The sequence below is a fragment of the Halichoeres trimaculatus genome, unplaced genomic scaffold, assembly GCF_033239565.1.
Source record: "Halichoeres trimaculatus isolate MK-OKI-2021-1 unplaced genomic scaffold, fHalTri1.1 fHalTri1_scaffold_11, whole genome shotgun sequence".
NCBI classification, from domain to species: Eukaryota; Metazoa; Chordata; class Actinopteri; order Labriformes; family Labridae; genus Halichoeres; species Halichoeres trimaculatus.
The window spans coordinates 27,777,578-27,804,048 of NW_027437189.1; the positions used below are offsets into that span (position 1 = coordinate 27,777,578).

The 26,471-nt window shown below is 39.9% G+C and overlaps 2 protein-coding genes across 2 annotated transcripts; one reads left to right on the forward strand and one right to left on the reverse strand.

Moving 5' to 3' along the window:
* The first annotated feature begins 257 nt into the window (after positions 1 to 257).
* htr6 (5-hydroxytryptamine (serotonin) receptor 6) lies at positions 258 to 8,596 on the forward strand. The gene is made up of 3 exons (XM_074682412.1): positions 258 to 1,835; positions 4,896 to 5,030; positions 8,240 to 8,596. The coding sequence occupies exons 1-3, from the start codon at positions 921 to 923 to the stop codon at positions 8,594 to 8,596; spliced, it is 1,407 nt and encodes a 468-aa protein (XP_074538513.1). The 5' UTR covers positions 258 to 920.
* Positions 7,564 to 24,597, reverse strand: tmco4 (transmembrane and coiled-coil domains 4). Its single transcript, XM_074682411.1, has 14 exons — positions 24,506 to 24,597; positions 23,710 to 23,860; positions 21,328 to 21,502; positions 16,707 to 16,734; positions 16,473 to 16,602; positions 16,075 to 16,172; positions 15,713 to 15,856; positions 15,446 to 15,565; positions 13,514 to 13,678; positions 13,138 to 13,274; positions 12,823 to 12,907; positions 11,015 to 11,132; positions 10,788 to 10,905; positions 7,564 to 9,802 (listed from the first exon to the last, which is right to left on the reverse strand). Exons 1-14 carry the CDS (start codon positions 24,552 to 24,554, stop codon positions 9,287 to 9,289), a joined length of 2,034 nt encoding a protein of 677 aa, XP_074538512.1. The 5' UTR covers positions 24,555 to 24,597; the 3' UTR covers positions 7,564 to 9,286.
* Positions 24,598 to 26,471: the final 1,874 nt, after the last annotated feature.

The following is a 26,471-nucleotide window of genomic DNA, read 5'->3' on the forward strand; positions in this document are numbered from 1 at the left end:
AACATAAAATGTGCACCTCAGTTAAGTCACCTTTACCAAATGTGACAAAAAAAAAACAAAGTGAAAAAAAGGCCACCCACACCAGCTCCAATGATGGGAAATTAGCATTTCTCAGCTGTGATTGTGCATGGGTGCATGGTTATGCATTAACAGCGCAATGCTTTGACACGCTCCTTCTCAGAAGCTGTGCGCTCTGGCTGGGAGGCGCGCTGAAGTGGCCGACACAGGGATTAACAGGAGCGGGGGAAAGAGAGGAATCATTACAAGGACCATGATACCTGTGGAGCACTTATAAACAGAGCCTTGCTTACAAATGTCTGCTGCACAGTTTGCAGTTGGATCCTGCTTCTTTTTCACTGTCTCGGGGAATGAAAGGATTTGTGAAAGGCAGAAGAGCTACAGCAAAGGACTTGCAGAAGCTGTACCATCCCACTTCTTTGAGGTGAGGACTAATTCTGAGAATTGTTCTTCGTCCTTTTCATCGTCAGTTGTTCCTCTCACCAGCACAGCTCTCGAATGCTTAGTCGAGCCTCTTTCTCTCTCTTTCTCTCTGTGCCCTCCTCCAGTGACTGTCATCATTGTGACATGCTGCTTCGAAAACCCTCTGTCAGTCATCGAATGGCTCATTCTGGCTCTTAGCTGTGGATCAGACAGGGACATGCTGGCCAGGATGGAGAGATGAGTGAAACTGTGTTGGTTATTTTGAGTACTTTACTCTCAGCTGTGGAAATAAACCCAGGTCTCTTGGATGACTTTCAACCAAAGGATAATGGAGATTGCTACAAATGGAAAATACTCTTGACAAAAAGAGGGCTGGAAGGATTTTCAACTCAATACCTCATTAAACAATGGATCTTAAGTAAGGGGTTTTGCTGGTAAGGGCCCGTAGCTCTTAGTGGAGCCCCGAGAAAGACCTCCCCATGGCCGACTCTTACACCTCCAGCTTTGGGGGAAACTATAACAGCAGCTTTTTAACCACCAGTGCTTGGAACATCACAGGCAGCGGCCCGTGGTTGTTGGCCTTCATGCTAACCGTCATCATCCTCATGACGGTTTGTGGGAACATGTTGCTGATTGCTCTGGTGTTTGCCCATCGCTCTTTGCGTTGCACGTCAAACTGCTTCCTCGTGTCTCTCTTTCTGTCTGACTTGATGGTGGCCTTGGTGGTGATGCCCCCTGCCATGCTTAATGTCCTGTGTGGAGCCTGGGTGCTGTGGCCTTCTTTCTGCCCTATTTGGCTTTGCTTTGACGTCATGTGCTGCAGTGCCTCAATCCTCAACCTTTGTGTGATCAGCCTGGACCGCTACCTCTTTATCATCTCACCTCTGCGCTACAAGCAGAGGATGACCCCGCCTCGGGCACTGCTCCTGGTGGGAGCTGCTTGGGGTTTGGCAGCTCTGGCCTCGTTCCTGCCTATTGAAATGAAATGGCACAGCTTAGGTCACTGGAGTGGACACTCGTCAGCTCCTGGAGCCAGCAGTAGCAACAGCAGCTCTTACTCTGACACACTTTATCCAGCATCCTACTTTCAGTCATCACCATCAGGAGGCCTTTCCTTTCAGTGCCGCCTACGAGTCACTCTCCCCTTCGCCCTGGTGGCGTCTGTACTCACTTTCTTTCTACCCTCCAGTGCAATTTGCTTCACCTACTGTCGGATCCTTCTGGCAGCAAGGAGGCAAGCAAAGAGGGTTGCAGCGCTGAGCCATCCACCTCACCCGCATCCTTCGCTGGGAGAACCATCGAGGCCTCCTTCTCCGGGGATGGCGGGGGGGTTAGCTCAGCAGGACGGAGACGACTGCAGTCACCAGGAGCCTCCTGTGTCTCACAATGTACCGGTAAGAAACAAGCAGCAACCTCTGGTACTGAGAAATAGAGTCAATAAGGAAGTGCTCAAAAGTGCAGTACCATAAGTGTCCACTTGAGGCTGGCTCCAAAAGTGACAGAGACCCTGCAAAAGCTCAAGTTTAATATTTCTAACATGACCAATATCCAAAGCTAATACTATCTATGTACATATGACACAATCTGCAGTTTAGTGACTAGTTTGAGTTACACAACTCAGTCGTTGGCTCGTAATAGAGTAGTAGAGGTTGTAGCTTTCCTTGAGCCTTATTATGGTGAAAACAGTGTGAATTTTTAATGCATGAAGGCCAGACCAGTGATTTTACTCTCTGTAACTCTGTGTGACCCGAATTAGGAACTGAAACACAACATTTGTGACTTCTTGCAAAAGTTTTTCACAGTTTTAAGAGGGTTATTTGATCAGGGAAACACTTGTGTTTTTATAATCATGTCTTTACGCTTAACACATGCACAGGGCAGGGCTAATTATTTCTAACACCTGTGTTTCGATCATGTTCAGGGATAATTGTACAAAATTAGGTGTGTGACTGTTTTGACAGACAGATAGATGCATTGTAGCTGTTTGCCAGGTGGCCTCGGCTTCACCTCTTTGCAGATTTCTAGCTTAACAGGATGTTAGCTGGTGTCATCATCACTATTATGGTGAATGTCATCTTTGTCCTGAGAAACGCCTCTTAAGGAACCAGTGACTGACCAATGTCTCTGAAACTACATCCATGTTTCATACAGTCTATGGCTACAAGGTTGGACCAAACCAGCCAAGGTGAGCAATTTCAGCAGCCATTCCCTCCACAGAGATCCTGAAATAGTCGACTGGCCTTTATAGTTGAGAAAAGCTCAACGACAGTAGGAGTTGGAAAGGTTGCGAGAGGAAAAAGTAGCACAGAGATCATAACCAAATCACACTTGTCCAGCTATTATAAGAGTTCTCGAGCTTGTCATTTCCTTTGACATTTTGGAGGTTTTACACAACACTGTTCACAACTACTCCCCATGCCATTCCCTTAAAGTGCCAATTATACTGTTGAAATCCACTCCTGACTTCAGTATCAGCTAAGTGCAGAAATTACCTCCTGGAGAGTTTGTTTTTATGACTATAAGCCGCTGCCGATTACAAACGCTCCAGCCTTCAGAAAAGCAGTTTGAGAGCTTTGTTTTGTTTTTGGCAGCTTTACTCTTTTCATTTTTCGACTGCGAAATTATGAGTCTCGACCTCATGGATCATTCTGATTTGCTTAAATAAGACAGTGTGAAAGAGTTCCCCTAATCAGAAAAAAAAAACTCTAACAGTGTGTCTAAACTGGTCCAAACAGTTCTGCTGTTTCATGCAAACTACTTTGTTTCTTCCATTTCTCAGACAGATTTATGTAGGTCTGAAAGCATTCACACACTTCTGTCGTGACACATCAGGGAGACGCTTTCTTTCTTAATGCAAAGGACCAGATGAAGGTTTGTCTTCTTTCCATAATGACCATTAAATCACACCAGAGCTAGGTTCTGAAAGGCTGATATATTACTTCACGTCACTGACCTTGAACCTTCAGAAGGAAATGAATTAAACACATCTGTAAGACTACCAGACCACAGGAGAAAAGCTGTTCTTTTTGTCATGAATTCATTAGTCACCAGTTTATGATTTTAGGAAATGTTTTGCTCTTAAGTAAATGTAATCAAAGCACCTTTGAAAGAAAAAGGAAAGCCTGTGTGAAAAGGACGAGGTCTTCAGCCTGTGCTAAAAGCTCACAGAGAAAATTACAGACATCGTGTCAGATGTGCTGCTCCTGTCTGAAAGGGTCACAGCCACTTGGTCTGTCACATTCACCACAGTACAACAATCACACACAGTACAACAGTCACTCCTGATTTAGTTCTCAAATCTGCTTATTAACCGTAACCTGGTGACATTTTGTGTTGCAGGAAGTAGTTTTTTAATCACTTCATTATTTCTCATTCCTATTAAATATTCATTCTCTTCCTGTGTGTCTCTAAAAGTGCTCAGCACTGACACCATGAGAAACATTAAGGTCTGGTTACACTGAAGAATTAAAAGTAAATTAACATTTCTACATGATATTTGATGCTCGAAAATTAAGCCTGCAAGGTTAATAAAGAGGGGTTGTTCTGCTTTCCCATATCACAAACAGAACATTTAGTGACACTCCTGGACGTTAACACCAAAGATGTGCAGATTTTCAGACTTATGTTCATATGATGTAGAAATCCTTGGATCTGTCTGTAAACAGACCAAACTGTCTCTTCTAAAAACAGCATGAGATGGATCTCCTAGCTGGTTTATGACAAGTTAAGTGCGGGCCTCAAACACCAAGGTCTGCCTAAAGTTCCATAGAGGGAAAGGGGTTTGGGGAGCAGGGACCCTTAAAGAGACAGTAGCAAAAACAAACACACTTTTTAAAAGTAGGATTTTACGGTTGTTGATGTAATATATGGTATATTTCAGTTGTACGTATTATTGTCATATTTAACTCAGTATGAATCACACTTACCAGACAGGTCAAGAGAAATGTCAAGATATTAAAAGACAAAGATGCCAACTTGTTAATGAGGTTAGAAAAAATGAACTTGTCAAATCTTGAAATAAGAATAATGTTAATATCAAGAACAAAACAAGAACATTGTCTTAGCCCATTGGCAGATTCCTCATGTGTTGTTTTTAATCTCAGAATATCTTGAAATAAGAGTTTTCTGAACTTGTCAGGTGAATGCTGTTCATATCAAGTCTTATTAGACATCTCTAACTAAAAATAAGACAAACATTTGATCAGCTTTCAGTTTTTGTTGCTCCTCTTTCACTGTGTGAGAAGATGCTGTCAGCTGATTCTTTTGTACCATCACAGAGCTTGAGCTGTCCCTCCTGTCATTACACTAAACTAAACTGAGCAAACTGTTTATTCCAGCTTTATGTTTATCCCAAAGAGCCATGTCAACAAGGAGGATATTCATTTCTGTCCTCAGTCTTCTCATGATGTTTTACTGTTGCATGAACTTTTCCTTTTGTTGTGAACTGTCAACAGCCGTCAGTGACCAGTGAGCGACGTCTGGCTCACAGGCAGGGTCGAAGAGCGCTGAAGGCCAGTCTGACACTTGGCGTCCTCCTGGGGCTTTTCTTCAGTGCTTGGCTTCCTTTTTTCATCACCAACATGGCTCAGGTGAGTGGAGGAACCAGACACTGATTTTACTACATCCCAGTGACCCAGAAAAAAAAGGGGAAGGCTGCCATCCCAGGCTGAAAAATGTTGATACACAGTCTAAAGTCTTCCCCAAAATACCCCAGTATTATAACCCTGATCTAGCCCACAGCTTGGCAAAGATAGCGACGGGTGAAATGCCCAACTTTTGGGTTTTTATCTGTTTTCCAATGGGAGTCATGAGGGTAGCTTTTTCCAACTCTTACACAATAATAATAGAATGGACTAAAAATAGCCAAAATGTGTCCACCAAATCATGTTTGGTAAAATATAACACAATGAGCCTGAAGGGGTGAAGTCTTACCATTCTGAACCCTGTGCATCAAGGATTTGATCTTCATGAAGTGAACTGGAGCACCATTTGAAGACAAATTCAAAGGTTGATTTTCTTTTTTTTGCATTCCCCATCCAAACCATACATCTCATGACTCACAGTTTTGGCTGGCACTAAAACATTGTGAAGTAAATGCATAAGAAAGAACGAAGAAAGACGAACCAACACTTGGATACTGGTCTATTTTTGTAGCGGCCAGCCTTGGCGTCACATCCTTGCCAAGGGATCCAACAAAGAAATAGACTGGCATTTCAGCTTTGTGTGGCTGACTCATACTAAAACCAGAAAACAAAAAACAGCACTGTGCCATTTTAATAGGTATGTTTTTAAGTTGTTGATTTAGATCTGATTAGACAACCTCACACACTCATTACTCAGCCAACAGACGGCACGGAGGAACCTGGGCGACAGTAACTGAATGTCAGAAAATAGCTTCATCTAAATTGGTAATGACACTTGTCCTGTTTTTCAAGCTTTCGACGATCCAGTCATTTTGATTCCCCATCTGTGCCCTCTTGCTTCTCCTCTGCACCACATCGAGCTCAGAGACTTGACTGTGTCTGCTGTCTCCTTCCTTTCACACTCAATGTGGTGTGTGAAACGCACCCCTCCTTCTCCGTCCTATTCCCACCGCCTCCCCGTCTCATCTTGATAGTATTGGAAGCGCTCCTCTAACAGCTGTCACCTCCTTCAATGTCCTTATCTAAACCTGATCCAGATCTAAATGTTACATGCCGACCGTTCAAATGAAAAACCCAAACACGTTTGAAAGTTCTATTCAAGGGAAATAAAAGTGATGGGCGGTTAGTGTGAGAAGAATTTCTCTTCCTTTATTCTTAGATGAATATATTTGAATATTTCTTCACTTATCTGTTGTGTGGGTTGTTCTTATTTCAGCTGTAAGCTTTAGAAAAAAATCATCACTGATGAATTGTTATATTTCCTGCTATTTTAAAATCTGTAAAAACCCAAAAGGAGAAAACAAGCAAATAGATTGAGTTTTTTTGTTATGAATTTAGGATTAATCAATTAATGTAAATAATTAGCTGAATATCAAATTTGCAATAAACATGGTATATATTTGTATATATATTTTTTCAATAGAAGTTGATTAGAAACCCCATCAAATTTGGTCGTGTATAGTAAGTGATTGTCCAAAGTAGAAACACAACACCCTGATGTTAAGTGGAAACTGCACATTATACCTCTTAACACTTGGCTACCAGCTAAATATTGACACTAAGTATTTAACATATGAGAACTAGTCTGATTTAAAAAAAATATAAATATATTAATGCTGCTAGAAATTCACCCTAGGACTAGGTTTATTAAAACTAAATTTGACATTTTTAATTACAGTGAATTCTTGACATGTGCCAGTTTTACTGTTTAAATCATATTTAATGGAACGTTTTCATACCAGTAAAATCAAGAAATTAGCATTTTTCAGTTGGTTTTCCCAACAGATACAAAAACACACAGCAGCACATGTGCAAAGTCATCTGTCTTTTTACTTTTCTATTAGCATCTTCATCTCCCTCAACTTGCCCCGTCACTGCTCATACTGGGTTGAATTTTATGGTTTCATTGTGTCTGTTTTCTTACGTTTGGTCAACACTGCTTTCAGCTCCTTGTGTGCGTTTGTTGTGGGTTTTTCATTCCTATATTTTTTTTTTTTTTTTTTTTTTTGCTGGTGACTTGTCAGCTGATTACCAACAATCAGAAGTCTGTGTTCTCGTAATAAATTGGGTTCTATACAAGATATGTCACAAGTGTTGCTCACCCATGTTCATCACTTTTTTTTTTACCTTGTAAAATGTGTTGTATATCATAAGTTGGATTCATTTGTTGTGGTGTTTGAGACCAGGTTGTCCCTGGTATTGGGTTTAACCAATCTTTTTGCTATTCCAAAAAAAAATGGTTGCAAAGGGGTGGAAATTTTTTTACTAAAAATTCCTGAAAATTCTGTGAAAATTTTAGCTTGGGAACATAGGAAATTTTTTGGGTTTTGTTGTTTGCTGAAAGAAACCATTAAAGTTCTTATGTTTTACAAACAGATCAGTTTAATTCATCAATGTTGTATCAGGCATATTAACATGTATATTTGCTTATGACAAATATTAATGTCTTTATTCATTACAGTTAGACTCAGTTGGGGATAATTCCCAAAAAATTGTTTATAATGCTCTTAAAATATTGCGTTTAATATTCATTCATACATATGACCAGGTAAATACAGTTAATATACACATCAATTCCTATATATTTCTGAAAATTCCCATGGATAGTTTCCAACTTCGAAAGTGTGCAGAATTTTCCAACCATAATTCCAGAAACACAGTGGTGCTTTTGGTGTTTTCCATTAAGATGGCAGCAGCTAGCAAAGAGCTGTGGTGGCTTGACTTCAATGTATTTAAGGGGTTAAATACAATGCAAAGACGTGTTGGTGCTGATAGTCTAATGAGAAATAAAATTCAAATCAGTTTATCTTTCAAGAATTTAATACAAACAGACACATTAATACAGACATATTTCATACCTTTTACATATTTCTCTTGTAAACTTATCAGAAAAAAAGGTTTTAGTGCATATTAAAAAATATTACCTAAAAATACATTCAAATGGCAAATTCATGAACATTATTCACATTAACTTTGATTCCTTCAGAAGAGATAGAAAGGCAACGGCCAATTTCAGAAACGAGGATAGAGGCTCCATGACAGGTCTTCTCTCTAACTCCTCTCCATCGGCTGTTTTCTCCCAGCTGCTGTAATTCTGAAATCTATTTTCTCAACAATAAATGCTAACTTGATGCATTTTCTCAATCATCCTTCAGGCAGTGTGTGAGTGTGTCCCTCTCGCACTCTTTGACGCCATCACCTGGCTGGGATACTGCAACAGCACGATGAACCCCATCATCTACCCTCTGTTCATGAGAGACTTCAAGCGAGCCCTGGGGAAGGTCCTGCCCTGCTGTTTCTCACGGTCAATCAGAAGACCCTCACCAGCGCTATCCCTCTCCCTCAGAAACTCAGGGGAGCCAAACATCGCCAGCAGCCCGCCCTCTCCGCTGGCCTCTGACCCCACTCATCCGCCTGCCACCGCCACAGATGCTGTCAACCTGCTCGATGCTGAACATGCTGGCATCGAGTTGCCTCTGCTGCTGCCCAACCAGGTGGAGAGCTTGGACTGAACGTGACGAAGACGTTATCTAAATCCAGTATTAAGACTCATACTTCACTATTTGTTCAACAAGTTACAGAGTTTTGACCTAAGAGACATAACGGCTGGGACTTTTAAGACCAACCCCTTTATGGATTTTATAGACTTTACATAGATTTAATAGTTGCAGCTTAAAGTGTAACTAATTTCTATATAAACTCCATGAAAGGCAGCACTTTGCATTGAAACAGGTGAGAAGAGAAAAGAGGCCTTGAAAGAAACACATTCACTGTCTTTCCCTCTCACGCTTTTGAAAATTAAATTACTGTGATAATCACCATAGCAACGGAGACATCTCTTGAAAACCAGCAGGGTGAGAGGATCACAGATATCACCTTTTTTTTAAGGCATCCTCTAGCACCTGCTAATCAGATAATATTTATAGCTTTCAGATCTCACAGTGAGACCAGGAAATAAATTATACAAGAAATGCATATTTACATTTTTTACATGATTAACTCCGTTTACAGAACTCTGAATAGGTAAATTAATAAATTAGTATTAATATTTAGTTCAAAAACACTGTTTGGTTAGTGAACAAAGCAGGTAATTCCAGGATTTTTAAGATGAAGTTGTCAGACGTGGTCTTTGTCAGAAAAAGAAAAAACAACTTGAGAGGACGAGACTCTACAGGAAAGCAGCCGGTGCTGTGACACGCTCTTCACGAGTCAGGCTGCCTTTGTGTGTGTGTGTGCTCTGTAGTCCAGTGTGTATCATCCCAGCTCCATGATACGTGTTCATTGTCAGGATCCTCTTCAGTATCACACTGGGCATTCAAATTAGAGGGTGTGCCGTCTTTTTCAACGTCATCCTTTGGAGGAAAAGTTTCACAGTTTCTGTTTTCAGTTTGACTCTCTGATTCCACCTCATTTAAAGAGTCCAGCAGGTCTGAAATATCAGGGATATCCCAGCCGTCAGCCACATCCTCTGTCACTCCAACCTCCTTCAGGTCTCCAAAATCTGTTTTACTTGTCGCAGCGTCCTCAGTCTCAGCCTGATGTTGAGTCTCTGTCGCTTGTTTCTCATCAGGGGTTTGTTCAAGCACATCCTCTCCCTCTTCTGTGATTGTTTCAGGGCGGAGAAGAGTGAAGGAGGCTCCTGGGACTTCTTTAGTAGGAACTCCTACTGCCACCAGAATGGTGTCCATCTGACGCATGTAGTCTAGGTGACCGTTCACCTGAAAGGGTGAAAATTAGGAAAAAAGGGAATAAATATTATTTTAGTCAATAACAGAAAAAAACTGTCTGTACATATCTGGTCATGTTTTTTTGTACAGGAAAACTTCTTTTCCCAAACAGAACATGAGCAGGTAAATAGTGTATGGTGCTTTAGACTTGTTAATACATTTTTACTCTCCTTTTTTAATATTTTGAATGTTCAGTTTTGTGAAACCCCTGGTTTGTTTTGTTTTGTTTTGTTTTGTTTTGTTTTTACCCAGTTGTAAAAACTAGTTAGCTGACAGGAAGGCATTATTGTGCTAGCAGGGGCCTTATTGTTTTCTTACTATTTTAAATTATTCAATTGATAAAACTGTCTGTTTTGAAGTACAAATAAAGTTCGGTATTTCATTGCAAAAAATAATATTTATCTGCAGACTTTCTGTTTGAGTGCCGTAAATAGATTTGTGTAAAATCACTAAAAAAATCCTCACACAGCCTTTAACCAATCACTTACTGCAGTACAAAAAAGCTCCAAATATCTCCAGAGTAGTGGGTGTTTAAAGCTGCAAGCAATGTTTTATTTTCAATCACATATCTTAATGGTGTGAAATGGTTGCTAACGATGATAACTCCAAAAAAAAAATTGACAGGAAATACATTTTCATCAACAGTTTCACTGCTTTGACCAAAAACTTTTGGAACTACATCTAAGAACCTTGTTTCTGCTTTAAAAATCCTCTACCTGTGGAAAGAAAATAATGACCGATCAGGTAAAAGTATTACACAAAGCTTTTTAATATTTCTTTTTTATTATTATTTTCCACACACTGGAAAGAAAGCAGATATTTTAAGTTTGTGAAGCGTTCCTGACCTCGCTCGATCATGTTTTCTTTGAAACAAAAAAACCTTGAGATGCTAAATATTCCTCAGGTTGTATGAGCCGGAACACTATTCATTCAGAGATCTTGAAGGGGTTGTTTTTACATTTTAGTTCAGACTCACCACAGAGGAAAGATCCACATTGATTAAACGCCGATCCTGGATGTCGATTGGCTGCAGCCCGGCAACAGACATTTGTGCAGATGAGCTCCGATACAAGAACCCCAGGAGCCAGTCTCCTCTGACAGGAAGGAAAGTCAAAATCAGAGACTAAATCTGAGCATAAAAACTAGACACATTTAATGTAACCCTAACCCTAAATACAGCAGAATAAAGCTCTGTTGAATTACCTGCAGTAACCATTCACTATTTTCCCAGCAACCACCCGGGTCATTCTTTCCCAGGCTTTTTCAGAGCCGTCCACAGGGGCGCCCAGGAGAACAACGTCCTCCACAACTCCTTCACTTCCTGAGAAATCGCAACAACACAAGATTAAAAGGTGAGGAAAAAAAGGTGAGGAAAAGAAACTGAGATCAGTTTGTTAGTTTGGCTTTTATACCTGACACAATATATCCCAGAACAGTTTCTGATACACCGCCACAGGAATAAAAAGACCCAAAACTCAACTTCTAGGTCTGAGAATGCTGCTAAGGCTTTTTCAAGACTTTTACCAGCTGTTTTCAGGCTTAATTCCACAAAAACAAAGTGATTACAAAGCATATGGAACTATTTCAAACATCTTTAATGATCACTCCTAAAGGAAAGAGAAGTGCTTTGAAATCAAGATTCTTAGCACCACCGGCTTATTAACTGCTGTTAGTGGAGACAGGCCCTAACCTTTGAGGTTACCCAGCATGTTTCCATTGAAATGACAAGTTTCCAAATCAAAATAGCTGAAATCTGCTTTAAATGTCTTAAAAGTTGCACATTAAAGGTCTCAAATTATGCAAAAATCACTTTATTAAGTATTTTAGTGAAATTTGTGGGTCTTTGGCATGCCGACGTCAGTGATTCCCTTTTTTGACCAATCAGAAACAAGTCTGACCTGATTGGTCCACCAGAGCAGATACCCCAAAATCCCCTCCCCGTCCACTCACCCTCCCCGCTGCTGGAGAGAAATCTCTCCAGCAGCAGGGAGGAGAATGCTGACGTTGAAGGGCCATCACTGCTCTGTTTTTGGCTGTAAACAGCCACATAGTTCCATCACGCACAAGCACCCCATCTCGGAAGAAGACAAGACTAAGTGGCTAGAGTTTATTTATCAAGGAAATGTGCCAGCTACACTCAGTGAAACTGTACATGTGTGTGCTAGTCACTTCACGGCCGACTGCTTTTCCAGCTTTGGATAGTACAACAGAGGGCTAGTGAATAGACTGATCCTGAATCCAGGTGCATTACCAACCATCCTCCAACAAACCTCAGACCCTGGAAATGTGAGTATTTTAAATGCTGTGTGCTGTGGAGCAGATGTAAGAGCTTTTCCTTAGTGTCCCCCCCTGTCTCCGTGTTAGCTTCAGGATGCTAACTTTAGCTGCAGTTAGCCTGTTGTTACAGCCTGTAATGTTACGGTAAACAAACTTTGCTGTCCAAGCTCTCCACCAGGTTGGGCAAAACATTGTGCCCTCGGAGCTCGTGGCGCCGCTCTCAGTGACCCAGAGGAGTAGGGCGGTATCAGCAGTGGCTCATTTACATATGAAGGCCACGCCCACTAAATCAGAGCGTTCTGAACAGAGGGGCTATGAGAGCCTGGAAACAATGCTGCTGTGCTTGATTTATTGGCTTTTTGGACCAAAACATGTTACTACCATTTCATGAAGACATCAATGATCCATATTAAACTGCAGAAAAGGAGCATAACATGGGACCTTTAAGTCCCATTAAATAGAATCTTAACCCCCAAATACTTCTGCCAATTATAACCCCACTGATACTGTATGGATAATATTCTTGCCAGTTTGTGGCTTTCCTCTGAAACATGATCTCAAATTTACTTTATTTTCACTTAATTGACCTGTAGCTAAACTCAAAAGACAGACAACACATACTGTTTAGTGAGGGGCAGCATAACACTTTCCATTTTACAGTACAATCTGTCAAAACCCACTGGAAGAAGAATATGCTGCTTGAAAATGGTTTCTTCACACAAAGGTGTTCATACCTTGGTCATTGGCCAGCTCCTGTAAACAGTAGTAGATAACTCTGGCTCCCAGACTGAAACCGATAAGACTGACAGGACGCTTGCCCTTTAAACAAGAGAAAGCAAAGAAAAGCTCAACTTTAAAATGCTTTCATCCTCCTCATACCAATAAACACAGGAGTCTTTCGGCTTGATATAAGTAGGAGTTTCTTGTACAGCTTTGTTTTAGCATGCTTTAAGTGCAACCAGAGTATTTATGCACATTAGCTATTTATTCTTCAATACATAGGAACAACCAGTAAAAACATGTTGCAACAGAGGTAAAGTGTTCAATACCTGCTGTCTGCTTCTCAAAACCTGAGCCAGGTGTTTCCCCACCTCAGCGGAGCGGTTCAGACAAACATACCAGGGATTGTCGATGACGCTGGCTGCTGCTAGCAAAGAGGCGGGCCACGTCAGAGCTGCCACGATGCCTGGACAGAAGAAAGGTGTGATATCAACGCAAGAGTGGATACGACAACTGGATGAGTCGAAGAGTCAGGATAGTTTAACAGAAAGTAAGTCAGGACTTGTCACTAAAGCAACGATGAAATCAAGTCTTAGGCTTAAAATTTAGAACAAAAAATATTTTCCAACACGCACAGACATTTCAGCTTCCAAATACAGAGCCACTCAGGAGACTTGAGTGCTTTCTGCATGACAATCCACCTACCTGAGAGCACCGTGTACTTGAGAGCTTCCTGGGCCACAATGCTGACCAGCCCGTCCAGCAGTAAGGCCATGGCTGACCCCAGATCCCTGAGGAAACGAGACTCCCACACCAGGCAGTACTGTTCCCCACATTCTCCCAAGCTGCACCACGGCGCCTGGAACGAACCTGGAAGACAGCAGTTGTTTTATTTAAGTATGAAAAGCATTAAGCTGCACTTGTGTTGAGTGTTTTTAGCCATTATTTGTGGAGGGGGTACTCAGCTTGTTGCCAAAGTGCGTTTTTTAGTGGGAGAGAGCTGCTCTGTGTTATGCAAACGCACAACTTGAGTGATTTCTTTTGCATAATCTCTGGTGGACACTCTACCAGCACAGATTTGGAATATTTTGTGAAGATCATTGCATTTCATTTCTTTGTCGTGTTTTTGTAAATGATGTTGTGTTTGTTGTTGCTTGGCAATGTTTTACTTTAATACCCCTCAGTGGGTTTAAGAGGCCTGACTAAGTGCAGTTTGTATGTCTTTTAGCAGTGCTTGGAAAAACTGCAGGTTTGAATTTTATGAAACGAAGTGGAAGGTGTTAAAGGTAGAGCCCTTTAAATTCTACATCCATGGTCAACTCATGGTTAGTCATTAGAGCTGAGTTTAGTGAGCTACATTATCAAAGAATTTAGTATTTGTACATATGTACAAGATGATCAAGGGTTTTCTGTTTGTCAGAAATGTAAGTTAACTATGAGAAATATTTAACGACAAACAGGACTTTAAAAGGCTGTGAGAACTCTCTAAGTGATCCTAGAAAAGCCTCACCTCTAGTGATATATCTAAATGTAATCCACAGTTTAAAATGAGATTATCAGAGCCAATTCTTTTTTTCTGAATGCTATTTTTCAGCTTCTGGGTCAGACAGGAATGGATTGATTTATGGCGCATCTCTATGGCAACACCACGCCAGCCAACCAAGTTTAAGTAGTGAGAAGAAAGAGCTGTTTTTCTCTACTGAAAAGGATTTCTGTGATTCATTTTGTTAGTAATGGTGGACACTGGAGCTGAACTGGAAAGTAGAAAAAGTACAGAGGAGCAGGAGAAAGATAAACAGGAGAGTGACAGAGTACGAGCTAAAACACTTCCCTAATCTGTTTGTGATAATGTTGACTCCAACCCACAGTCAGCAGTTATTCTGCAGTGGTCTGTTCAAACTTGAGAGTCTTTCAGAAGGTCACATTAGCTCTTCTTGGTGAGGTTATAGTTGATAGTTGAGCACTGGTAGGACATGTCAAAGCCCCAAAATGTAACAACCACCCAAAATTTAATTTAAAAAATGTAATAAAGCCTGAAATGTAAAAACTGGCCGATAGTGTAACAAAAGTACTGGGCCCAAAATGTAACAAGTTGTTAGATTTTAGGCAAAAAATTATCACATTTTGGGTTTTTTTTACATTACAGATACATTTTGGGTCAATCGTTACATTTCGGGTCTTATGACCTTTTTTAATAATATTATGAATTATTGTTACTTTTTGGGCTCTTACAGGGCATAAACAGGATTTGCTAACAGTACTCCTTACAGAAATGTCTCAGAGCACCAGGCTCTGAGTGGCGTTAAATAAAGCTATGAAAGCTATGAAAGTTATGAAACTACACTACAAACTAAGTTTGTATGTGTTTTGCATAGTTTGGGACAGGGCAATAAAAGACTAGGAGGTCTGTGCTCCTTCTGGTCCATCCTATGCTGTTATAATTATGTTTTACTTCAGCCAAACCCTAGAATGATTTAGGTTACAACAGCCATCTTCAGGAATTATGACTCTCAGTTCATAAATCTTTGAAATGCAGAACATGTGAAAATTATAAAACATATTTGTGTAACAATAAATTGAGATTGATACATTGGAAACAGTAAAATCTTGTGATGGGACAGTAGAGGCCACACTTACTGTATTTACCGCTGCAGAGCCAACCTGTCACAGCGATGGTCAGGTGCAGATGTTTCCCTGAATTGAGAGGCAGGAACTCAAACTCTTCTATTGCTCCAACACATTTATTCATTTTATAACCTAGAGAGGTTAAAAATGAGGTGACGAATAAATAAATAAATAAAGGTAAAAAGCAGATTAAACAGGCCACAGATAAAAAAAATAGATATGATAAAAAAATGTGTCTTTATCAAGTTCAGTCAATCATTTGTCATCAGGTGATCTCACCTGTCAACCCAGCACCTGCTGCTCCAAACAGGGAGGCCATGATAGCGATGCCAGTGGCTGAGCCTAGAGCAGCAGCTCCTCCAGCCCCTATCACAGCTCCGGCTCCTGCTGCTACAAACGGAGCTGCCAGCCCTCCTGTCACCCCTGGCAGAGGCGCAGAGGAAAGAGCAAGTCAGACTGAATATCTGCATGCAGGATGAAATTTTCATTCTAAATATGTCTCCAAGCTGAATTTAAAATCAGCCTTTTTTTATCATTGATTGAAGTCTATGTTTTGAAAATAATTAACACATATTTTTACTTTATATGAAAACAGAATACCTAAATGAGACAATCAAAAGCACTTCTTGCAGGAAGAATACCTATCACAGTTCCTCCGCCCACAGTGGCCAGTCCAATGAGGAGGTAACGTCGCAGCTTTCTACCTCGCTCTCTTTTCTGTCGTCGAGAAGACTCCTCTCTGAAGGAGACAGAAACAGACAAAGTGACTGACTTTAAATATTCACTGTGTTTAATTGCCTGAGTGCCAGTTTTGGGTCCTTGATATGAAACAAGTAAAGTAATGTTGGTTTGCACAGTTTGACAAAGGTTTAGCAAAATACATACAAAAGCTAAGAAAGGAAAAAATTCATCTGTGCTTTAAACCAGCTTTTATTCAAGGTTTATGACATCTTAATGAAGTCAGTATAATTTCCTGTGACTGGCAGAGTAAACAGTGATAGCTTCTGACCCGGTCATGGTCATTAACCATCAAACTTACTCGCTCTCCTCTCCTCCTTCCCTCAGCCTCTCTCCCAGCGTTTCCTCAAACTCCTCCAGCTGCTGTGGGAGAACTCGCAGCAGACAGCTGACGTGGCGGATCAGGACTCTTGATCTGGCATCATAATGGCCTGAGAACATTAGAGACCAAAAAGTGTTTTAAAAATCAGCGGGTAAGAGAGAATTTATACAAATGTAATCAGATTGACTGTAATGAATTCAAAAGATTTCTTACCATCTTTGACAGAAAATGACACCAAATCCTGAAAAACAAAGTGAAATCTGGTTGAAGTAGATTTGTTTAGATATACACTAACTTGATAACTGTATGGAAAACGAAGAGAGCTTAAACGTTCACGTAACTATGTAACTAGGTTCTGTTGCAATAAAAAGAAGCAAATCCAGTTCTTTCTGCTGCATTTCTGTAATAATCAATTGTAAATTTATCCTATATGTTACCAAGTGAAAATATTTATTACAGAAGCCTTTTTGATCTTATGTTTTTCTTTTACACTTTCCAGGTTATTCTACATTTGACACGATTTGATAACTGTCCCAAAGAAACAAATAACTCAAAGCAACTTGAAGTAACATAAAAAGAAACATAACACATAGAATATAAACACTGAGTAAAGATTTTTAAGATGCATAGTAAAAAAAATATTTATACATCACTAAAGGCTTAAACTAATAAAGTAGGTATGCATGAATGTTCATTGGAAAGGTTCAGCAAGTAATTAGTTCAGCAGAGTAAATACAGCTGGAAGGACAAAGAGCTTGAAGCAGTTACTCTTTTGACTGCCTCTCTAACGCCTGCCTGACAGTGATCATTTGAAGTGGTTGTATCAAATGTGAGACGTCACTGCACAAGTTTGCCAGACGTCTCTTTAAAGATGGACTGATGGGAAGAAGAATTTGTTTCATGGCTGCTTAAAAACCCTTTTAAGAAAACCCTGCATAATAAGACATGTTGACCTAATAGGTGTTATTTTGCTCAACTTGAATAGACAGATATTAGTGCTAGATGGTATGACAAAAAAGATGTATCATGGTGTTTTTTTAAATTGTGGCGATACCACAGTATATCATGGAAATGTTTTTTTTTATGAATGGTTTAAACAGATGGCTTGGTAATTCTATAATACTAATTAATCTAATTGTCACTCCTCCTCACCATCTCTATCCATGATGAGATCTTCAAGATAAAAAACACTTTTACACAGTCATGTTGGGACAACAGTGATATTAATAAAGTTTTGGGGTTTAAAATGCACATGGAACTAAGAGTCAAACACCACAGTGAAGAGAGACAATGGAAAAACATCTAAAACATTTTTAATGACATGCAGTTAGTAGGGACCTCGTCAGGTAACTGTGTAACAGGCAGCATGACCAGAGCATGCTGAGTGCAACGGCAGCAACATAACCTGCATAAGAGCACATGGAAGGAGACTGATATGGGACACAACAGTTCACCAGTGCTCTGAAAATCCATACCGTGGTACACCGCACAGCACTAACAGATGTTAAAGGTAGCAAGATTAACTCAGTGAGGTCAATGTGCCTCATGTGGGATTCCTTTAACCCTTTCATGCATGGAGGTCACTACAGTGTACAGCTGTTTAAAAGTGTTAATTCTCTAATTATGCTCGTAATTTTGGGTACAGCTGCATATAGTCCACTCTAGTGGAAGCTATTGCATCATCCCACACAAAAAAATCCCATTGGTAGGTCATTGCAATGGGAAAAAGTAGTCAGTAAAACCAAGATGGCCGACAGACAGGGAGAAAGATCAACCACCTCAGCTATTTCGGTTTCTACCTTCTACAAAAAGATACCATTGCAGGTAAAAAAAATCTAACTGCATCAAATTACATCTAAGGTGGTATATTATGTCAAGATTTTTCAAGTTTTGATTTTATTTTTGGAGGAAATACCAATTAATCATCTGTCCACTCAACTGTACGTCATGCATCACAAGCTATGTTTCAACTTAAATGCAATGTTAATTACTACCAATATTGGTCTTGAAAATAATTCATATCCTGTAGTGCTTTGACTGTAAATCAACTGCTTTATGTTTTTATAATGTAATTTGAGTTTTTTTTATATATATATCCATATCTTCGTAGGGCTTAAAAAGGCAGGCATACAGGGTTATAGAGGAGTTTCCAGACTCAAGTGAGGAAGACTGTGCTTCAGGTAGCAGTGATGAGGAATGGCTTCCAGTACATAAAGGTACAAGGAGAGAAGCAGAATCAGGCAGTGATAGTGAAGGTGAGGAGGCTGGAAATGTTGCTGAAGGAGTTGAGGCTGATGAAGGAGATGAAGCTGATGAAGGAGATGAGGCTGATGAAGGAGGCGAGACAGATGAACCTGAGGGACCACCACCTTCCAGAGCTCAGGGGAAAAAAGCAAAGGAAAAGAGAGTCAGAAATGTTTGGAAAGCTAAGGATAACCAGTTTGAGGGAGACCTGCCTCCTTTCTTAGGAGAGAGCAAGATGAATGTTGAGGGAACAGATCCAATAGATTTCTTCATGCATCTTTTCACCCAGGATATGATTGATGACATTGTGTACAATACAAACCTGTATGCGGTCCAGAAAGGAAAAGACACATTGGCATTGACCTCAGAGGAGTTCAAAACATTTCTTGGCATTAATATGGTAATGTCATATATCAGATACCCAAGATCCAGAATGTACTGGTCATCAGAGACAGGCCTTCGTCTTGATCTCATAGCTGATGCAATGCCAGTGAACAGATTCGAGCAAATTCTAAGGTACATGCACTTTGTTGACAATTACTCTCTGGACTCTGAAACTGCTGACAGGTTTGTCAAAATCAGGCCAATCTTGGATGCACTCAAGGAAACCTTCCGCTCAGCACTTGATGCAGAAGAATTTCAGTCTGTCGATGAGATGATGATTCCCTACAAGGGACGCCTCTCTATCAAACAATATGTCCCCAAAAAACCCAAGCCCTGGGGACTGAAAGTGTGGGTGCGAGCAGGATCCTCTGGGTACATGTACAACTTTGAACCATATCAAGGTCCAGCTGGTGGACGAGGTAAGATCAGTCAGCTGGGAATGGCTGGAGATGTAGTCATGCGCCTTTGTGAAGACATTCAGGGCAAGAATCACAAGGTGTTTTTCGACAATTTTTTTTGCACCATTCCCCTCCTTCAAGCACTGGAACACCAAGGGATCTATGGCACTGGCACATGCAGAATCAACAGGCTCCATGGAGCACAAGAGAAGCTCAACAGTGAAAAGCAACTCAAGCAAAAAGGAAGAGGATCTGTCTCTGTCGTGACCAGTGCTCAAAACATCACTGTCACACGTTGGTTGGATAGCTCAGTGATTCACGTGGCGTCTTCCTGCACTGGCCTGTCCCCAACAGATGTGGCACAGAGATGGAGCAAGAAAGAGAAGAAGATGCTCAACATCCAAAGGCCGTTCTCTGTGAAGCTGTACAATCAGCATATGGGTGGAGTAGATCTGATGGATCAGTGTGTTGCAATGTATCCCCACAGACGCAGAAACAAACGGTGGTACATCAGGGTGTTCTTTCATTTCCTTGATGTTACAACTGTAAATGCCTGGCATCTCTATAGAATGTCTCAAAATGAAGCAAAGGATCTTCTGCAGTTCAAAGCATCGACAGCTCGTGCTCTCATCAATGCAGGATCTGTGAAGATACATGCCAGAGGCAGACCCAGTGCCACTCCACCACCTGCAAAACGGAGAGCAGTGTCTAAGGCCCCCCCTGAGATCCGGTATGCCCCCGGAAACCACTGGCCCCAGGTCAAGGAAGCAAAAAATGCCAGCAGATGCCAAGATAGTGCATGCACACGAAGAACCAAGTACACATGCATGCAGTGTCTTGTAGCATTGTGCCCTGGATGCTTTGGCAACTATCATAGAAAATGAGAAAGGAGAAGAGATGCTCAGTTCGGAGACTTGACATGAATATGAGAAACGATACTACAAGGATCTACTCTCAGTTCAGTGACTGTTATTTTTGTTACACTGTTCTCAGTTCAGGGGGATTGTCTTTATTTTGTTACCTTGTTTGCAGGTGGACAGCAAATGTATGATACATGCTAAGATACTAAGGGGAGAGGAGATGCTCCGTTCAGAGACATGATAGGGATACGAGAGAAGATACTACGAGGATCTGTGTTCAGTTCAGTGACTGGTATTTTTTGATACACTAACCTCAGTTCAGAGGGATTGTCTTTATTCTGTTACTTTGTTACCAGGGAAGTGGAGGAACCACTATTCCAACATGAAACAATAATACAACTGTATAACTGAATTGCAACAAAAAATTCATAATTACCACGTTATTACACTGTTATTTACAGTACGAAATGCATGAAGTACACTTAAGTGGACAAATAAATATATCTTTATAAAATTAAGATAAAGTTTTTTTTAAGAAAAACCCTTGTTTTACATCCCTAAAGAAGAATAAAAACACTGAGTAAAAAAATCCTGACTGATCTTATCATAATTCATGCATGAAAGGGTTAAAAGAGATCAAAACAAGCCGCCACTTCATATCTGATGATACTTTACATGGTTGTGTTATAAAATGTAAGCACAGTAGCTGTGCAGCCTCTGAACCAGTCTGACACACTGTTCATAAGCAGACTCTTTCTGTTCATTACCCTCATTCAAGCCCAGGTATTTCTGTCTGAACATACCTGCTTGTGCTGTAAATGAGTTCTCTGACTCTCACCTCTCTGGGGCTGAGTATGATTTCTGTTGTATGCATGATGCTGTTGCAACAACCTCATTTAACACGAGCACTTCCAGCTTAATGAAGCACATCTTCTGAGGTATCAGTACCTGAATGATGGGTGTGGCCCCAGCAGCCAGCAGCGCTTCAGCCTGCAGGATGGACAGAAAGGTGTCCGAGCCTTCAAAGCCCAGACCTGACAGGAACGCCCCCATCACGGGCATCACTGACTCATCCAGGTCCAACCACTGAACCAGACCTCGCAGATACTGCTCCCTGAACACACTGAAACCACACAACACAAAGAAATTCTTCAGAAAAACATTTCTGTAGGTCCGAAACTTCTGAAAGCTACAGCGATTTGGATATTTCTTTCACAATTTGTAATAAAACATTCCTGTACATCAGAGCCCTGTTTCAGAAAAGCAGATTAGTGGAAACTTTCAGGACATGAACTCTGAGCTCAGAGAAACAGAGTTTGAGTCCCTCAGAGTTTGTTTTGAGCAGAATCAAAGGCTTTTTTTCTTTGGGTCAGTTACTGTGGTAACAAGCAGAGAGAAGCTAACCTGTGTTCAGGAAGGTTTTCTGTCTCTTCTGCTCTTGCTTGAGCATGAAAGCGCCGCCTGACACTGTGATTCATTTCCTTATTCATGAAGTCTTATCAAAGGAGGACGTATCTGAGTGCATTCAAGTTCAGAACTTGAAGGTCACATCTTTAAGACACAAAATCAAGCTTGGTTAAGAATTCCCCAACACGAGAAATATTTTCATTATACAGCTTGAGTGAATTTGTCATTGCTGTAAGGAAAGGAACATCTCTGTAGCTTCATCCCCAGCCCTGAATAAAAATCTAAAGGCTGTATTGTATTGTCCTCCTTTATCTGTCCAGACTCTGCAGACATAAATCGACCTCTCGGACTGTCTGCCACTGTGTTTTTCTGATATGAAACTTTTTTATACACTGCTGTAGAAATCATTACTTTGATAAAACAGTTTGGATGAAACTTTCAACAAATAGGAGACTGCTCGATACATAATCTTCTAGTTCCTTTCTCTTATGTAACCAGAAGATCCTCTAAGAAGTTGAGAGTAGAATTTATTTTTTGTAGCTTTTCTAGATTTATTTTCTTATGAAGAGAACTTATGATTTTTTCTAATTTAGATTACTAAGTCTTACTACTGTTTCTATAATTTAACAGTCTATATCCTTTCACCATGACTCATCATTTGATTGTTTTTTTAATGTGTTTTTTTTTTTTTTTTAATTTTAACTCTGCTTAAAGAGGGGGTATTATGCTTTATTATATCTTGGAACATGAATATAATGTAACAATGCTAGATGTTCACACTGAACTGTGCAGATTTTAAAACTGCTACATATGTTGTAGAAAACAACAAATCTTGAATCGAGAAGATCTTCATGAAATTTGCTCAAATGATGAGGACATGGCAGGATCACCTAACAGGGGGCCTCAAACGCTACAGCCAAGCCTCTAGAGGGTCAGCTAATCAGAGGGAAGTGGGTTTGTGGGACAGGGAGCTTTAAAGAGACAGCAGCTGAATCAAAGTTTTTCAGACAGAGGCTGAAATACACCAGATGCACCTCTGATACAGCAATCTGGTTTTGACAGGGTTTGTTTATTTTGAAAGTCACTTGGCGTTTTTAATCGGTTGCAGTGCACAACTTCCTGTCCTGCTTGATCTGCCCCTCAGTGGATTGATGTGTCATTGCTCCTGCACCCAGCAAAAATAGGATTGATGCATATCTGCTGCGATCTCCAGGAGCAGAGAAGCTACCGGATCGTAACAGAAAGAATCCAGTATGAGTTGACACATTGACTTGAATAGAAACCTATATGATCCAGAGCCGTGACAGAGTGGAGCTGGACCGGAGAAACATCTAGTGTAAAGAGTTTTCTAAAACACCAATGTGAGAGAAATAGAGATTTTTTATGAGCTGTAAATCATTTGAAGCTACCACAAACGTACCAGAGGAAGCCTAAAAAAATAAAATACAGCCTCTTTAATTTCAGTCCTAAATTTGATCAAGTTCACATTTAATCGCTCATGTTTAATTTGCTGCTGTCTGCACATTGCTGTTTATATATCTCTTTGTGTATAGGCTGCTCTGAACCACTGGCCCTTAGAGAGCTTAACAGTTGAACTAATCTGATCTTTTTTCCATTCTGGCAGGACATTCTTTGATTCCTTCAAGCTGGACAAAATTTCTTTTAAAATGACTTAAAAACAAACAATTGCAGCACAAAGTCCCCAGTTTCTCTAACAACATTCTAGTGACTGTCTCTGAGATCAGTAATGCCTTTGAAATGATCACATCAACCCTTTTATTCTGGAGAATCATTGTTAGTTAATATCAAATAAGTTTAGAGGCTAATCAGTGTGACTCTACATTCACATTTCCTCTGTAAGTAGCCCTTTATAACCTGTCACACAAAATGTCAGTGTTTCTTTATCTTCTATGGTCATGTTACCTGTTTTCCTCTCCTGTAAACAACTGGCCCAGAGAGACACCACACAGAGCAGCGAAAGCAAAGCGGCCCTGTTCAGTCAACTGTCTGCTGATAAGTCCCTCTGGCCTTTGGCCACTTGGGACATCTTGTGTTGTCGCTGCACCCCCTGGATCTAGAGTGATACATGGGCAAAGGTTAAACATTAACTCAAATGTGGAAGTGTGTTATAAACAAGTCACAGTGTCTGACACATGATGTTGTATCAAACACTGAAGGTAGAAATCTCCAAGTGCAGTATGAATCATTGAGGGCAAAAAAGACATTATGTAGGACAACCTGCAGCACTGAAGTGATTGTTTTGAGGTCTGGTGTTCATATTCTATCAGATGCATTAATGTAAGCTGTCAGGACTGGACCCTAACTTGTCTATTATTGAGTGGAGTTTGGTTTGTTGAAAAAGCTGCACCAAACTAGGTTACATGGAGTCTCTCAGTGCTTCAGAGTCTCTGATGAACTGACCTGAATTCAGCACACAATGGCTGCTTATAGAGTGACCCGCGTGATTTTTACATGTTCCTGTTTGCTAAACCTTCACACAAAGGTGTTCAAAATAATAATAAAAAAAATACAGATTTCGACCCTACACAACACTTGCAGTGTCCGCTAACTTCTTCAATACAGCTGTTTCATGCTGGCGGTGCTGTCTTCCGGGCTTTACTGACTAACGGTTCAAAGGAAACTCCTGAATTACAACATCAGTTCAGTAACTTACACGTCGATCGCTCATAGAAAACTTAAAACGAATATTTGATAGTACCTGGAGTAAAATTGTCGCCCGTACTGGTCTGTTTTTCCTCCATTGCCATTGATGACACAACTCAGCACACTGAACTTTTGCTGCGTTCAAGTGTTTCCTCTAGGCTCCGAAATCTTACTTTCGATGGATAGAGTATTATTCATATGTAAAAGCTCCGATTACTTGGTAAATTTCATTTAAAATCCACACCAGTACATCATAGAAGTTTAGAATGAAAACCCAGATCTGCTTAAAATACCTGTATAGAGCTTCTTTGCAGTGTAATTGTCCAAATAAGTGGAGAAACTCTATTGTAAACAGCTTCGGCATGGTTACATGCTCAGTTTGGCTAAACAACTCAGTTGCAAACGCCAAAAATTATATATTTTAGAAATTAATCTTCTTTTTACCACAAAAATATAACTTTTAAACTAACTAAGGAGGTTATTCAAACTTTTGTTTCAATATTTACGGCTCACATGGAACGCAACGTTTGCTTTCAACTTCAGTATGACGTAACTTCCACGTACGCGCTGTACGGGGCAGGGGTCTGTGGTCTGTTTACGACCGAAAAATTCAACCCAATATAAACTAGTCAAATTTTACGTATAATAATAATAATAATAATAATAATAATAATTATAACAATAATAATAATAATAATAATAATAATAATGGCGATAATAATAATAATAATAATAATAATAATAATAATAATAATAATAATAATAATAATAATAATAATAATAATAATAAAAATAGTACTTATAATACCACTACTACTACTAATATTTTTTTTCTTATTATTGTTGTTGCTGTTGTTGTTGTTGTTGTTGTTGTTGTTGTTGTTGTTGTTGTTGTATTGTTTTTTCAAAATACATATATTCTTATGAGTTTTGAGAATAGAATCCTCCAACTAGATATTAAAATCAAAGTCAGTACACCACATGACCAGTAGGTGTAAGTGTAACATGTATTTTACTGCAGCCCAGGCTTCACAACCCTGAATAAAGCAATGCTTATGGATGGTCACTTGTTCTTTGACATTATATAGATCACTTTGAGAAATTAACAAAAAGAAAAATAGATAACTTGTTAGAACTCCACTGTATTAAGATGCTGCTGCATGGATCTATGTGATTGTCTTGTTTTGTTTGTTTGTTTGTTTGTTTTCTCTGTTACAAGGAAGCTTAACCAGCCTCTATGGGGACAGTTGCCTGTCAACTCTATAAGGGAGCAGCTCCTCTCAAGGACATGGTCATGAAGGCTATCTGAAATCATTTGGTGAGAAGCTGCCAGCACTAAGAATGAAGCAAAGAAAAATCCATGTTCAGTGTGTTGCCTAGAACATAGGCTTAGTCAGTTTCAGGGTCGAAAACGTGAAAAAGGAGCGCAAGAGACCCTGAAATAGCTCAAGGAAAATTCTTTTGATTAGCAGGAATTAAATGGTTCTAGCAGAGCCATTCACAAGAACATAACTTTTCACAGTTTGATGAACTATTCTAAGGAGCCTGAGCACAGTGTAGTTGATATGGAACAGGTAAGTGTATGTGTGCAGTTATTTATAAAGTATTAGGGTTAAAGAATATTGCAGTGAAACTCTAGTGTGATAGTGCAATTCACAATTTAGATTTATTAATGGCTTATTTTGATGTGCTTAATATAATTAGGGTCCTTGTCTGAAGGGCAGAGCAGAGCTAGATGAGGACTCTGTTGTATTTTATTTTTTTGTAATTAATGTAAAATGTGTTAGTTTATTGTCAACTTTCATACCTAAAGTGAAGAGCTACTTACCTGCCCTCTACTGTTTCACAACAATACCCCAAAATATATATTCCATTCTTTTGTATTCTACTCTATTATATTCCATATGTGCAGTACTGTAAAAAGTAATAAGTGAAAAATTGCTGAAAAAATAAAATTAGAGTGGTCCTCCCTGATTGAATTGTGTAACCTGTGTGTATCTCTGATTCAACATGCTTTCTTC